This window comes from Pituophis catenifer, unplaced genomic scaffold, assembly GCF_029215685.1.
Source record: "Pituophis catenifer annectens isolate HBS135680 unplaced genomic scaffold, rPitCat1.0.hap2 SCAF_2, whole genome shotgun sequence".
Lineage (NCBI taxonomy): Eukaryota > Metazoa > Chordata > Lepidosauria > Squamata > Colubridae > Pituophis > Pituophis catenifer.
Genome location: NW_027256882.1, coordinates 174,730,180 through 174,744,727, shown reverse-complemented (window position 1 = coordinate 174,744,727; position 14,548 = coordinate 174,730,180). Strand labels below are relative to the sequence as shown.

At 38.9% G+C, this 14,548-nt stretch overlaps 1 protein-coding gene across 1 annotated transcript in view; it reads left to right on the top strand.

Moving 5' to 3' along the window:
• The window catches only part of FGD1 (FYVE, RhoGEF and PH domain containing 1), a 53,662-nt gene that overhangs the window by 18,358 nt on the left and 20,756 nt on the right, over nucleotides 1-14,548 (top strand). The window contains exon 2 of the mRNA XM_070935143.1: nucleotides 13,722-13,895. Within this exon, the coding sequence (XP_070791244.1) occupies nucleotides 13,722-13,895 (174 nt within the window). The remainder of the gene's footprint in view (nucleotides 1-13,721; nucleotides 13,896-14,548) is intronic.

The window sequence follows — 14,548 nt, the reverse complement described above, 5'->3', positions numbered from 1 at the left end:
TTGTTTGGTAACCAGTTACCATACATGGCAATGACTGATGTTGTACAATATAAGCAGCTGTCTGTAGAATTCATGGACAGAAATGGCTTTGTATTATTTTATCTAGGAAGTTTGTGCTGCTGATCCATTATCTCCGAATGACATTTCTACTCTCTTCTTTCGATGGTTTGAAATACAGGAATGGTGTCTGTCAGCTACAGATCCGTTTGATTGCCTAAGATATGTTCTTTTTAAATTGAGTCATTCCTGCAGAATGTCAAGTTCTGTATCCTGGTTTAAATTATCCCCTTCTAGACAGGAAAAATTTCTGAGGGTCCATTTTTACCGTCAATGGAATCAAATTACTGTATACATTTTTCCTTGATTGTGCTTCTGCAGGAAACCAGGAAGAATTACTTCTTTGAATGCCCACCCTTCCTATTAGGAAACTCTCTGGGCACAACAAGCAATCAGAGAGAGTTTAAACCTAATGTCTTCCTGAGAGGCTGAGTTTGGATGGGGGAAGGGTGTTGTATCTATTTAATGTTTTACCAGAAGACTGAAGATATCTGCTGATAACGGTGTTTCTCAAACTCAGCAACTTTTAAGGCATGTGGCCTTCATTTCCCAGAATTCCCTAGTCACCTGGTCTGGATAAAAGTGTTAATGGTTGTAAAATTACAGTATATCAAAACTTATTTGTTTATGTTGGAAGAAGCTTAAGTATTTTTCATTTAACAGTTAATAGCTTAACCTCCTGGCACATTTGCAATGTTTAAAAAAAAGGGGGAGAACGGATCTTCAGTAGTTAGCTTCTACCACTGTAAATGTGTATCCTATTTGCAGTTTTGCAGAATTGCTAGTGAATATTTTGTTTCTTTGTAATCCAATAGTTCCTCTTTATAAAAAAATCCTATTGCCTATTTCTTTTTACCTGTTTAGATTCGTCTTCTTCTTCATTATAATGCTTTATTTGGCAAGAACTAGAGGTAGCAAGTTAGAATCAAAAGCAGCTGTACCATTCAAGTAAGCTGCAAAATAGGAGACTTTGGTTGGGTGAAAAGGGAGGGGCGGGCAATTCAGCAAAAATAGCTTCAAAGGGCTGAGAAAAACAAATGGAGAAAAATGGGCCCGAGTAGTGATGTGATTGAGTAACAATGTGGGAAATTCATAATGTACTAATGGCAGATCTTCAGTAGCAGGAGGGCTGAACTATGTTTGCAGGATTAATCTAGCCAGTTGAGGTTTATTTAACAGACTGGGCCATGACTTAGGAGAAACTCTGAAGCCCATCACTATATTGGGAACCACTTGATTTTTTTTTTAATATAAGAGAGCAAGTTTTTCATTTTGGCTTGAACAACCAAAGTTCATTCTCTGGCATCTAAGAAAGTTGTTCTAGATCAGAGAACTGTCTTTAAATGGTGCATGCTGTGTAGCTGGCTCAGATTGCCATGCTGCTTTTCATGTCACTGCCAGTACTAGTACCAATTTGAATCCTGTTTCCCAAGGTTGTGTCATCAATGTGATAATATAAATACCACTCATTCTATTTAAAAACTGTTAAATTACTCTGGAGCCATGAACTCCATTCATAATGGTTCTTTAATTTGCAGTTTTGAGCCAATCGTGGTCTGTATCAGTTCTGCCCTATTTGAATATGAGGGGCCTTGTGCAGGATCTTGTCAAAAGTCTTAGTGAATTTGAAAAGAGTGAAGAACTAAAGTGCCCCTCCTTCCTTATTCACCAAATAGAGTCCATTTCTTCCCTAAATTGCTAAGCCAGCTAACAAGTAAAATAAAACTTTTTCAGGGGGGGGGTGGTAGTTATGGAACAGTCTTTTAAATTTGCTTCAATTAGTCCATATTTTGCTATGATTGTTAAGATGTTAAAATAATTTAGAAGAAATAATTTATTAATGCTTGATATAAGGACCAAAGATACAGGTAGTCCTTGACTTATGACTGGTTGCAACAGATACTTTGACCTCCAAAAGATACTTAGACCTGGTTCCAAACTTCTAGCTGCTGGTCCCCTCCAGTCATATGACTGCATTCTGGGCATTTCTGATGAAAATTGTCATTTGTTTCTGGTTTTTGGCAAAAATACCCCTGGAAAACAATTGTTTTGCTTAATGACCATGGCATTCATTTTACAACCACCATATTTGCTTAACGACTACCACAAAAAGTAATGAAATCAGGTTGGTCATGTGATGAGCCAGTTTAGCACAATCACGGACTTATGACCATAATGGGCATTCTCCGTTCTCAGGCTCCGGTCCTTGTAGAGAATCTACAGGGGTGTATGTCAAAATATGCAAGCTGGTGCAGTTTTGCTACTGATGGATGCCCTTTTCTATATAGGCATAATGTTGTTGCATTTATGAAAGGGATGGGGCTTTGGTTTCAATGATGTACAGGTGGTCCTCGACTTACAACAGTTTAGTGACATTTCAAAGTTTGAAAAAAGTGACTTGTGACTGTTTTTCACAGTTATAGCCTTTGCAGCACCCCATGATCGATCATGTGATCAAAATTCATATGCTTGGCAACTGGTTCATATTTATGACTGTTGCTGTGTCTCAAGATGTGATGTGATGATCATGAGCCATGGTGGCGCAGTGGTTAGAATGAGGTGGTTAGAATGCAGTACTGCAGGCTAATTCTGCTGACTGCCTGCTGCCAGCAGTTTGGTAGTTTGATTCTCACCAGCTCAAGGTTGATTCAGGCTTCCATCCTTCCAAGGTCAGTAAAATGAGGACCCAGACTGTTGGGGACAATAGGCTGACTCTGTAAACCGCTTAGAGAGGGCTGTATATTATGAAGCAGTATATTAAGTGTTATTGCTATTGCTATTTTGCAACTTTCTGACAAGCAAAGTCGATGGGGAAGTCAGATTCACTTGACAACCAGGTTGCTAACTTATCAACTGCAGTGATTCACTTAATAACTGAAGCAAAAAAGGTTGTAAAAGGGGGCAAAACTCACTTAACAAATGTCTCACTTAACAACAGAAATTTGGGGCTCAATTGTGGTCGTATATCGAGGACTTCCTTTATGTGCCATCTTACAGATTTTGACACCCCCCAACGCAGCTGTCAGAATATTTATTTTTTGTTCTATTGTGTTAAAAAGAGGAAGTAAGGGTGACAATTTTCTAATACAAAGCCATGATGCACTTCGTCTAATTGCAAACAGATGTTTTCCGAGCAGATACTGGGGAAAATCCATAAAACAACTTAACAAAGTTGCTTTACCTGGTTTTACCAGCAAAAATACATATTTGCTAACTGGGATTATAGGATTAGGGTTTGTGTATCATATACTGTCTGATTCTCAGCAGTGGATCATTTAAGGCAAAAGAGTGAATGAAAGAAATGGTCTGGGCTTTAAAAAGGCTTCATGAACTTTTTTGGGTACAAATGTTTATCAAACTCATATAGCTTTTACTATATTGCCCATTTTACCAAAAGCAACTCTGAACTGTGCACAACAATGAGATAAAGGCAACAATGTAAAAAACCCACAGATATAAAATGTAAAAATCAATATTAATAAGTATTATAAAAACCAAAAACTGTATTGTTTCCAAAAAAATTAGGAACAGCCTACGTGATAGACATGGCAAAAACAAATAGGCAACAGCATCATTTTAGGCTTTTTCTTACCAATTTCCTCTTGACGACTTCCAATTCTTCGTCATTTTGACAAAGGGCAGATCCATTGAGCTTCCTTGGCTTGGCATGAAGACAGCCTACTAAGTGCTTCCTGTGTATTCTACACCTGTCTGCCTCCTGCCTGTCTGTCTGTCTGTCTGTCTGTCTGTCTGTCTGTATTTGAGAGAGACTGAGGATGGCTTCAGGTGCTACACTGTGGAAGTGGTGCTTTCCACCTTATGCCACTTTTTGAGGAGGCTAGGTGATTGCCTTTGCTTCTGTTTTCTGAAGCTGCTTACACAGTTTCAGGCTAGGCACCATGCCAGGATCTGAGTCTACTCATACTATGCGTGGTGATGAGTTTACCTTTACCTGCAGGCCTGGTCACCCTCAGATGATTGATTGCCCATTGACTCCTAAGGCTGGCAATGTAATGAGGCACTTCATCCTCAGTTCCTGAGAAGTCAGAGTAGACCACATTGTTCACCACTTAGTCATGTGGCAGTAAAGTCTAGAGTTGAACTGCACAAGTAGATCGTTCTTTGTCTTGCACCCTCACTGTTCGATATTATGTTTTAATCCTATGAGAAAAACTTCTATTATCACCACCTTTTTTCCCCACATCATGCATATATTTAAATACCTCTTATCATGTCCTATCCATTTCTCTCTTTGCTTAAACTAGTAGGCTTTAAGCTTTCTTCCCAAGGAAAGACCTGTGGTGTTTGAGTGCAGCTTTAAAATTGTGCACAATTTTCCAAGTGTTGGCTACTCATTAGTATAAAAGAATCCAATGAAGGTAGTTTGAGCCCAAGTATTTTCTTGTAATCTCTGGCATGGAATTTGCCCCGTTTGCAGCTGTTGCATCCTGGCTGAATAGTTTCATTGAGCTACCCCCATAAATGCAGTATCCCTTTCCTGTCTGTACCAGGTCACTACTTTTATCGTAATCTTGGAAGTCACCGAGGTGGCTTGATTTGCTTTACATCTCTGCTTTGTCCTTTTGATTAAGCAATACTTGTTCACCTCCTTACATTTTTAAAAAAATCTTTAAAGTACATATTTGCAAACCTTGTCAAATCTTCTTTGTATCTCCCTTTCTAATAGCAATGTGTATCTAATGGCAATGTTTGTTTGCTTATTTGATATCCATCTCAGATCCCCAAGATGGTCTACATAAAAGAAAACAATACAATGACATTGAGGCTCTTCTGACTTCCTCTGACATGTGGCATTGTTCTAGGTAGCCTATCTCTCCTTTGCCCTAAAAGTGTAAATCTTTTTTACTGTCCAAGGGCAGAGGGGGGGGGGGTGTTACCTTTGTTCAGCAGCTGCCAAGGGAACTAGGATCTTCTCTTGCTTCAAACAATCTTCTTTTCTAGGGTGAGAAGAAATCTTAATGTAGTCCCGTTTTCTATTTCTGGCAGTATTCAGCCTGTAAAACCAGAAAAAATCTCTGCAAAGACTAGAAGCAAAAACCAACCTTCACATTCTGCTATTTTCCCGCAGAATTCTCCATTGTTATCCACAAGAATTGCTATTCAAAAATGTACTGCTGCCACTGAACTAGAAAATTTAATGCAGCTATCATGATTGACAACACTAGTTCTTCATAAATGAATTTAATCTGCTTTTCAGATGGTACTGTTAAAGCTACATGCATAGTAATATCCTGGTACATGGCTTCCTAATTGCCTGAATGTGTCTTCAGTAGTAAAAGACATAAGGAAACCACACTTGTATACATCATTTTGGACTGTTTGTCTGGTTTCCTAATCTATTTTGTGTATCTGGGCAGATAGAGATTGAGCCCAAAAGTTCCATTGCCAAGCAAGACAGTTCTTAAGTGAATTTTCCCGCATTTTATGACCTTTCTTGCCATAGTTGTTAAGTAAATCATTGCAGTTGTTAAGTGAATCTGGCTTTCCCGTTGACTTTGCTTGTCAGAAGGTTGCAAAGGGTGATCACATGACCTCAGGACACTGCAAATGTCATAAATGTGAGCCAGTTGCTAAGCATCCAAATTACGATCATATGACCACGGGGTTGTGGCAACAATTGTAAGTGTGAAAAACGGTCATAAGTCACTTTTTTCAGTTTATAACTTTGTATAACTTTATATATAACTTTATATATAACTTTCAAATTATAACTTTGAACACTCACTAAATGAATGGTTGTAACTCAAGGGCGACCTGTACAGCTTTTGAATGGCAATGGTTTTGATTTATATGTAGCCATAATTAAAATAAATGAACTACATATGGTTAATATAATTTCAGGCCTCATTAAAAATGACAGATCTAGCAGTCCTGGGGAAGACTGCAAAGATTTTATAGAGCAGAATTTGTTATCCTGCCTTCAAGAAACAGGAGTAAGTCTGTCTAGTTCCCATTTTATCCCTACAAGGATGCCGAGAAGGAGGTTAGGCTGAGAATGATTTTGGATCCAATATTATTTTGTGGCTTGGGCGACTGTGTAGGGAATTGGGGTACCACCTTTGTAGTCCTGGGCCACATCTATTACTGCTGCACTCCATTAGCTTCTTTTAAATCACTTGGCAAATTCCTTATCCCTGTTAAGATCTGCCTCCCCTCTTGGTTATTGTGGCTGATGGGCTTGATAAAGTTAATATTAGGAATAAGGCAACACTTGGACAATATATAACCACCATTAGGGTTGTTTTTTTTGCCGTCCCGGCCGTCTGTTTTGGCCTATAGAGGAATCATGGCTTTAAGGGGCCATCATAAATCTCCCTACCTGTTTCATCTCTGTTTGCAAACACCACCAAAAAAACCCAGACTAATTTTCCTTGTTCCAGGTTACAAGCAAATTGGGAATCTTGAAATCTGTAAGTCTTAAGGCATCTCTTTTTTCCTTGAAAATCCTCCATGCTTTTCAGTCTGAGGCACCCCAGTAATATCATAACATTGCTGGTTATGATATATGCACACATGTTCACACATACACACAAACATGCACATATATTTAATATATTGCCACAAGAAAATAGTTGCTCATGCCAGCTGTAAGAGGCAAGACAGTTTTTTCCCGAATGCCATCACTGCTAAACAAATAATTCCCTCAACACTTGTCAAACTATTTACTAAGTCTGCACTACTATTAATCTTCTCATCTTCCCCATCACCCATCTCCTCCCACTTATAACTGTATGGCTGTAACCTTGTTGCTGGTATCCTTACAATTTATATTGATATTGTTTCCTGATTGCTTATTTGTAACCTATGACTATCATTAAGTGTTGTACCTTATGATTCTTGATTAACATATCTTTTATTTTATGTACAGCATATGCACCAAGTCAAATTCCTTGTGTGTCCAATCACACTTGGCCAATAAAAATTCTATTCTTTTCTATTCTATTAATCATTATTTTCTGAACATTTATAAAATGGGTTGATGTATATTTTTAACCCTTTGGAATGGTTCCGTTTAATTGTTTTGCAAGATTTGGATGTGATAGTTTTCTGCTTTGACTCAGTATTTGTAACTGCTGGTATCTGCAAGATTTTTGCATTAACCTTCATTTTTGTTTCTCATGGTAGTGTAGTCTATGCGAATAAAAGAGTTCATGGTATCCTATATGCTAATTTTCAAAGAATACAATAGAGCAGTTGTCTGGGCTAGGCTTGATGCTGTTAAGTTATGTACACATTTATTTAACAGAATAGCAAATATCTGTATACATTACATGCCCTTTATATGGATTGCTTCTCTTTAAGAATAAATGAAGCTTTCATTTTTAAGAAATGAAGGATTTTTCAGAGGAAGCTTTTATTGTACAGTTCCCTTGTTTTACATAAAGTTCTTGGAAAAAAACATCAAGTTGATCTTGTCTACTATTTGCAGCCTCCATGTTTTCCCCCTTTTCTCTTTTTTATCTCTCTCTCACACACACACAAAATCAGTGAAGAATTTCTTCTATCAATGACCTTTGATAGAAAGCAGTAGGAACTGATTGTCTGGAAGCATTCTAAGAAGTTCCAGCATTTCTTGCTCCAAAGGTGGCTGGCTGGGAAAGGCTGATAAGTGACTGCTGAGGACTGTTTCTCCTTCTCTAAACTGGGAGCTTTCCAAAGTGGACTTAGAGGTCCTTTGAGGCTTGCTTGAGCTAGTATAGTAGTTGTTGGTCTTATTGAGTTACAGGGGTGTGGACTAGAATAGGGGTCTCCAACCTTGGCAACTTTAAGACTTGTCGACTTCAACTCCCAGAATTCCTCAGCCTTGCTGGCTGAGGAACTCTGGGAGTTGAAGTCCACAAGTCTTAAAGTTGCCGAGGATGGAGACCCCTGGACTAGAATACCTTCCCTTAGTCTCTGGGGTGGTCTTTAAGAGACAAATGAAATTATGAGAAGTCTTTCCTCCATATATTTTTGAGCATGTTTTCGGTTTCGCATTCCTCATTTTTTAGGATCCAGTCATGCCCCTGCAGTGGCTTGATTGAAACTCTTAAGACTTCACTGATGAGGATGATTCAGTTCAAATTGTGTTGGAAATGTTCTTGCTAGCAAAAATTGGCCAAATTTATAGGACTGACTCCAAATCAGCCTCTGGCTCAAGTAGTCTCAAACTGTAGGTAGGCTCACAAATTGAATTAAACTATAGGATTGGTTTCTTTTTGGATTATCACGTTGTGCCAAGCTCACTATTTGGGGTTGTGCACATTGTATATGGATTAATAGATAGGGTGTGCTCTTAATCCAATTATCGTTTCATACTATGAAACAAGGGTAAGCAGTCTTTCAGTAGCCAGAGATCATACTTAATTTTGATGATGGGTGGAAGAATTGTACAGTAGAAGGTTAACAAAGGTAAGTAAGATATATTATGTACTGTATGTGCACAGTTAGGATTGTTCTTTTCTCTGTTTTTCTTTGGGGAAATACTTTTTTTAAAAAAAGGTTTTTCATGGGTTTTCGTAAGTTTCCCACCTCAGAGTAGTGGGAAATACCATTCATTTAGTCAGGGGTGGAGGGGGTTCTTGTGGCGGGCACAAAAACCAGGTGGTTAGTGCACTTTGATATGCCCATGTGACACTTCTATAGAGTGAGTTGCATTGGCTACCGGTACAAATCAAGGTGCTGCTGGTCATCTATACCATATGCAAAACCCTCCAAGGTTTTACTTGGTGCAGATCTGGTTATTTTCAGGATAGCAATAGCAATAGCAGTTAGACTTATCTACCGTTTCACAGTGCTTTACAGCGCTCCCTAAGCGGTTTACAGAGTCAGCATTGGAACAGCATCACTTTTGAGATTGATATAGCCCTAATCTTGCTGACTTTTAGAGGGACCAGGCTGTTCTTATGGGCTGAGATGGCGTGAGAACCCACAGCTAGTTTATAGGGAGTCTGTCTTCCCCACAAATCCTTTTGCAAGCCCTTCCCCCCCCATGTTGCTTAGTGAATGGGAGGCCTTAGATATCACTGTTTCACTCACTAAATTAATAGCAGGTGTGGAAAATAAAACTACATCTTAATACACTAGGATGTGCATCTATATTGAGCACTGTGTTTTGTTTAAATGGACAAAAGCTGAGCAATGTGTGCTGTCATGTAAACTTGTTCACCAGTGTGCGTAGGAGTTGAATGCCATTTTAATTTTTTTACTTTTGAGTTGCACCTTAGCCTGGAGACAGAAAGCCTACCCAGTCTTTCTGACACCTAGACAATAAGGATATGCAGCAAGCCAAAGAGGTTCTGCAGAGCCGGCAGAGGTGTGCAAACTCTACACTTCTAGAGTTAAAAGAGCCTTTTTCAAACTTACAGGAAAATAGGCATTTTGAGTTAAAGAGGTACTGACTGGGGCAGCAGGTCTGTTTTGAAACAGCTTTTCAGCTTTCGATCCAAAGCCATGCACATCTCTAGAAGGTAATTGTTTTGTTGCTTCTAAGAATCACTGGACAGGAATTCATGTGGACCTTTTTATGTTAAAGTAGCTAAATTCCATAGCGGGATGCGGTGGCTCAGTGACTGAGATGCTGAGCTTGTCGATTGAAAGGGCAGTTCAGCGGTTCGAATCTCCGTTACTTGTCCCGTTACTTGTCCCAGCTTCTGCCAACGTAGCAGTTCGAAAGCACATAAAAAAATGCAAGTAGAAAAAATAGGGACCACCTTTGGTGGGAAGGTAACAGCGTTCCATGCGCCTTTGGCGTTTAGTCATGCCGGCCACGTGACCACGGAGACATCTTTGGACAGCGCTGGCTCTTCGGCTTTGAAATGGAGATGAGCACCGTCCTCGAGTTGGGAACGACTAGCACATATGCATGAGGGGAATCTTTCCCTTTAGCCAAATTCCATGCCTGTGAGTTTAACAGTTCTTTTTGACTAGAACGTCAAGATCCACCAACCAACCTAGCCCCAGTGCAAAACACCTTTAAAAATGAGGAAAGTACTTTGTTTTGTATATCGAAGATGAATGTAAACCATGGTCCTTCCACCCCAAAATCTGCTCTGAATTACCTTAACGTTTCTTAACTGGAGTGCAAAGGTGAGAAATTGTTTGCCATTATTTTTTGTTAATTACCTGGGATTCAGAAATCCTTGCAGCACAGAGAGATAGTTTTACAGGTCCCATAACACTTATTTGGCCCAGACATCTTTAGATAGTCTATATATACCCGCCCACTCTTTTCTTTTTCCTGCCAGGTTGAGGGCGGCAGAGGGGTTTTTTTTTTTCTTCCTGGAATTTCATTCCACGGTGCTTCATATTTTCCTATGTTTATCTTAGGAAAGTATATACTGTTTGCTTTCTTACAAAACATGATAAAACAATGAAAACAGGCAGTCTTCATTTTCAGCTTTGAATTTCCCCCCCCTTCATTCTTTTATTAACTGACTACAGAAAACAAAGGAAAAAAAGACACAAAATGATAAAAGAAAAGAAAAGTAAAAAAAAAATCATCATCCGAAGCATATACTTACATGCATATATAAAGTTGTTAATTACACATTTCAGTGAATGGAAACCATAATTCTAATGGTTAGTGGATAATCTACATTGATAAGTTATTGATACATAAATTGCTGGTGACGTCAATTCTGCAGACCACTGATTAATTGGAGCCACATGTTTGTCTTTCCAATGCTGAACATTAAATCATTTAGCTGTAAGTAAACTACAGAAAATCTACTTTCTTTGTCCAGATGTCAATTTCCATGCAATAGGAATAAACTTCCCAAAAATATGAATATCTGAAAATACTAAATCTTAAAAGTTGACTTAATGCATGTAATAATTTCTACCCTAGATGGAACCATTGTTGGATATCATAGAAACATGTATTTAAATAAAGCATTAGTTTCATTACATTTCCAGCAACATAAGCATTTACTCAGGTTTTTTTCTATGGTATATAAAGAGAACCAAGTTGATACCACAGTTAAAGCACCAAGCCAGAAACTAGTAGCGACCTTGTGCCAGCCACTTTCTCTCAGTCCTAGGAAAGAGATAATGGCAAACCACTTTCAAAATCTTGCCAGAGACCAGTCCAGGCATGAGTTGACAAAGCCTCAAAGGCATTAAAAAAATGTAATAATAAAGTCATTTCTGAAATACTATTTCTTGTTGAAAAATATGTAATCTAAAATATATTGAAATTATTTGGTTGTTTTAGTGTTTAAAAAATCAACTGTTGTGTGTTAGGATTACAGAGTGCTGTATAGCGCTGTGGAGCGGTGATTTAAACTTAAAGTTTAAAGTTTAGTTTAGTTTAGTTTAGTTTAGTTTTATTGAATTTCTATACTGCCCTACTCCTGGAGGACTCAGGGCGGTGAACAGCCACGAAATAAAACACATACACATACATAAAGATTTAAAATCGAATAAAATGAATTAAATAAATTTGGTTGAATTAATACCCATAATTTAAAATATCCATATTTTAAAACACATTAAAATTTAAAATTTGCACTTAAAAGGGAGAAGATTTAGGCGAGGCCAGCTTGATGAAATAAAAGAGTCTTCAGCTCGCGGCGGAAGGTGCGCAGATCCGGGATCCTCCATATCTCTGGGGGGAGCTTGTTCCAGATCGTCGGTGCCCCCACAGAGAAGGCTCTCCCCCTAGGGGCCGACAGCCGACATTGTTTGGCCGACGGCACCTGGAGGAGCCCCTCTCTGTGGGAGCGTACTGGTCGGTGGGAGGCTATTGATGGTAGTAGGCGGTCCCGTAAATAACCAGGTCCTAAGCCATGGAGCACTTTAAAGGTGGTAACCAGAAAGTGATTAAACTTGAAAGTTTGTTGTGATACTAATGAAAATTTGAGAAGCTAAGCAGGTTCAAAGCAGACCGGAAGTATCATGGTGATGGTTTAGACTGGGAAGCAAAATAAAATATTAAAAATCCTAGGGGAAGGTAGTAGCAAATAGCTTCCCTACTTTTCCCAAGAAAGCAATATGGATATGTCTGTGAAATCAGCAGGAGCTGAAGTTAACTTAAAGCAGACTGCAGCTTTTTATCTGATAGGTAGGGAAAATTTTAGGCATTATATTTATAGGGAGTAGGAAGATCTAACCCTTTGTCTGCATTCACAGACACAGGTTAACTCATAACATGATTTGCTTTTGTTTAATATGTTGATCATATCAAACCGTTATCAGTTATTCAATATTAAATCATGAGTTAACATGATAGAGAAATTAGATCTTTTCTCTGTTAGGCCCAAGAAAAAATGTCTCATAGAAGCTTTTCTTTGAATTGTGTGAGGCACTCCCATTGGCCTTAATTCATTTTTACTTCACAGGGGACATAATAGTTTCAGAACAACTTTTTCTGTGGAAGAGGGATGGGCAGAGTTCATGCATCCCTTCAAGCCATAATCTGTTTTCTTTGGGATTAATATTTTATGTGAATGTAGACGTTGCAGATTGTAAAGCAGTTGGGGTCATTTGCAATATGCTCAAACCGTAGTGAGTGAGTAACAGCTTAGCATGTGGTGTGAAATTAGCTAGAAAGTTAAATTTCTTCTTCCTTCTTGTCACCCACAGTGCCCAAAGCTCTCCACATACTCCTACTTATTAAAAAGTGCAAATATAATCAGGACTCCTAAGAATGAGCAGTGAAGTGTAGCTAAGAAGAAATCAACATCTTGCGAGCTGGAGATTGTAACATGCAGTTCAACCCAATTGTCACCCAGTAGCTTCATCCTGGGCGATAGTCTGCCTACTTCTGTGTTTGTTTCGCCACCCCAATCAGCTTCTGAACTGGGTGGAGTGAGAAATGTTCTGTGTGACTCATGGCCAGAGGGTTAGTGCGATGGGACATTGCCTGCACTGGTTACTTGTTACCCTCTAGTTTAACTCAGATTGTTGATATTTAACAAAAGGGGAAGTAGTGCTCTGAGAATCCTGGGATGAAATACTATTAAAGCCCCTCCAAAGCTGGCACACCCTTGATGAATGGGGTGCTGTAATTCAATGTATTTAGCAGGGATTTGAAAGGTACTTGTGCTTTGTGTTTAGGAAATGGTATGGTTTGTGAACCATTTCCCTTGGGAGTTTTCCCAGTCCTCAACTTTCTTGGAATTTTTCTGGAGAGCAAAGACTTTCTGGTCAAAATAAGGTATCTTTTTTAACTTTACATTGATGTAGTTCTGAATAGGGTTTATTAAATTGTTTTGCCTTTTAAGGATCCTACTTTTTCTTGATGCATTTTGCTTTTAAACAGTTTTTTTTTAAAAGTTGTACTTTTGGGTTTTTTTTTCCCCTTGTTTGATTCTGGTGCCTTGTGATTTATATTTGTCTCTAAATTATTTGCAGTGTTTCTGTGAGAAGTATGGTAATTGCTGGCTAATTCCATGATATAGTTGAGCTGGGAAATCTCAAGAGACCCATCATATCAGTCTTTATGATCAACTGATATTTCAGTTGTGCAAACTAATGCTATAAAGTCATTATTGTGCTTTTCAATTTAGAAAGTTAACCATCTAGAGAATTTTACTTCTATACTTCCCCCCCCCCCCAGTTATTTTGACTTTATTCCAGGTTTTTCCTCTTCGAATGTATAAGAACAGACTGCACGAGAATTGGTTTGGATAAACTGTCTCTCAATTCTATTTCCTTTCCAGGTCCCGTTCAGCCCCACCGACTCCTGGTCAAAAGCCTCTCTTCAGAACCCAGTCCTGAACATCGCTCACCAGAAGCCCCCCAACGACTCATCTCGGATCCAGGACCTGACCACAACGAAGAGGAAATTGCCAAACTCCGACCACTCAAACGTCCCCCAGGACCAAAACCACAAGGTATAAACGGGGCTTCCCCAAACGGTTCCCAGAAGTCTGTTGCCTTTGGCATGCTACCTTTGAATTATGGGAGCTGAGATCAAATGCATCCAAAACATATTGGGGTTGAGATGGTTTCCCTACTTCCTCCTCAAGCCCAAGATTAAGATGTGTCTTATGGAATTTGCCGTCAATGCTGCTGGAGAAGAAAGCTGGCTGTTGGTGCCTTTCTAGTCACAGACTCTAGAGCCCAGAGTACAATCTAGGCTTTGCCTAGGCCTGCAGGATGTCCTAAGGGTTTCGGCTAAAGAGTAACTTTAACATGACCAAAGGGAAAATTAATTACAAGATAGAATAGGACAAATTTTCATAGTTGCATTGAATAAATTTATTTTAGTTAAAATTATACATAAATTAATTTAGATCAAATTGAATGTTTACTCTGATTCCATCCCATTTCTTCCTCCTGGACTTTCTTTTTGGAATGCAATCCCTGGCATCCCAATTGGAGCCCTTGGCTTGAAACAATTGGCATATCCTTCTAGAGGATTGGGCAGTTATCAAATTAATACAATGCTTTTCCAACCAGCATTGACATAAAAAGCTGCTTAGGCTAAAGTCTAACTTGGGGTACATGCTGGTCCTTTTCAATATAATGGAGTCCAGAGTCCAGG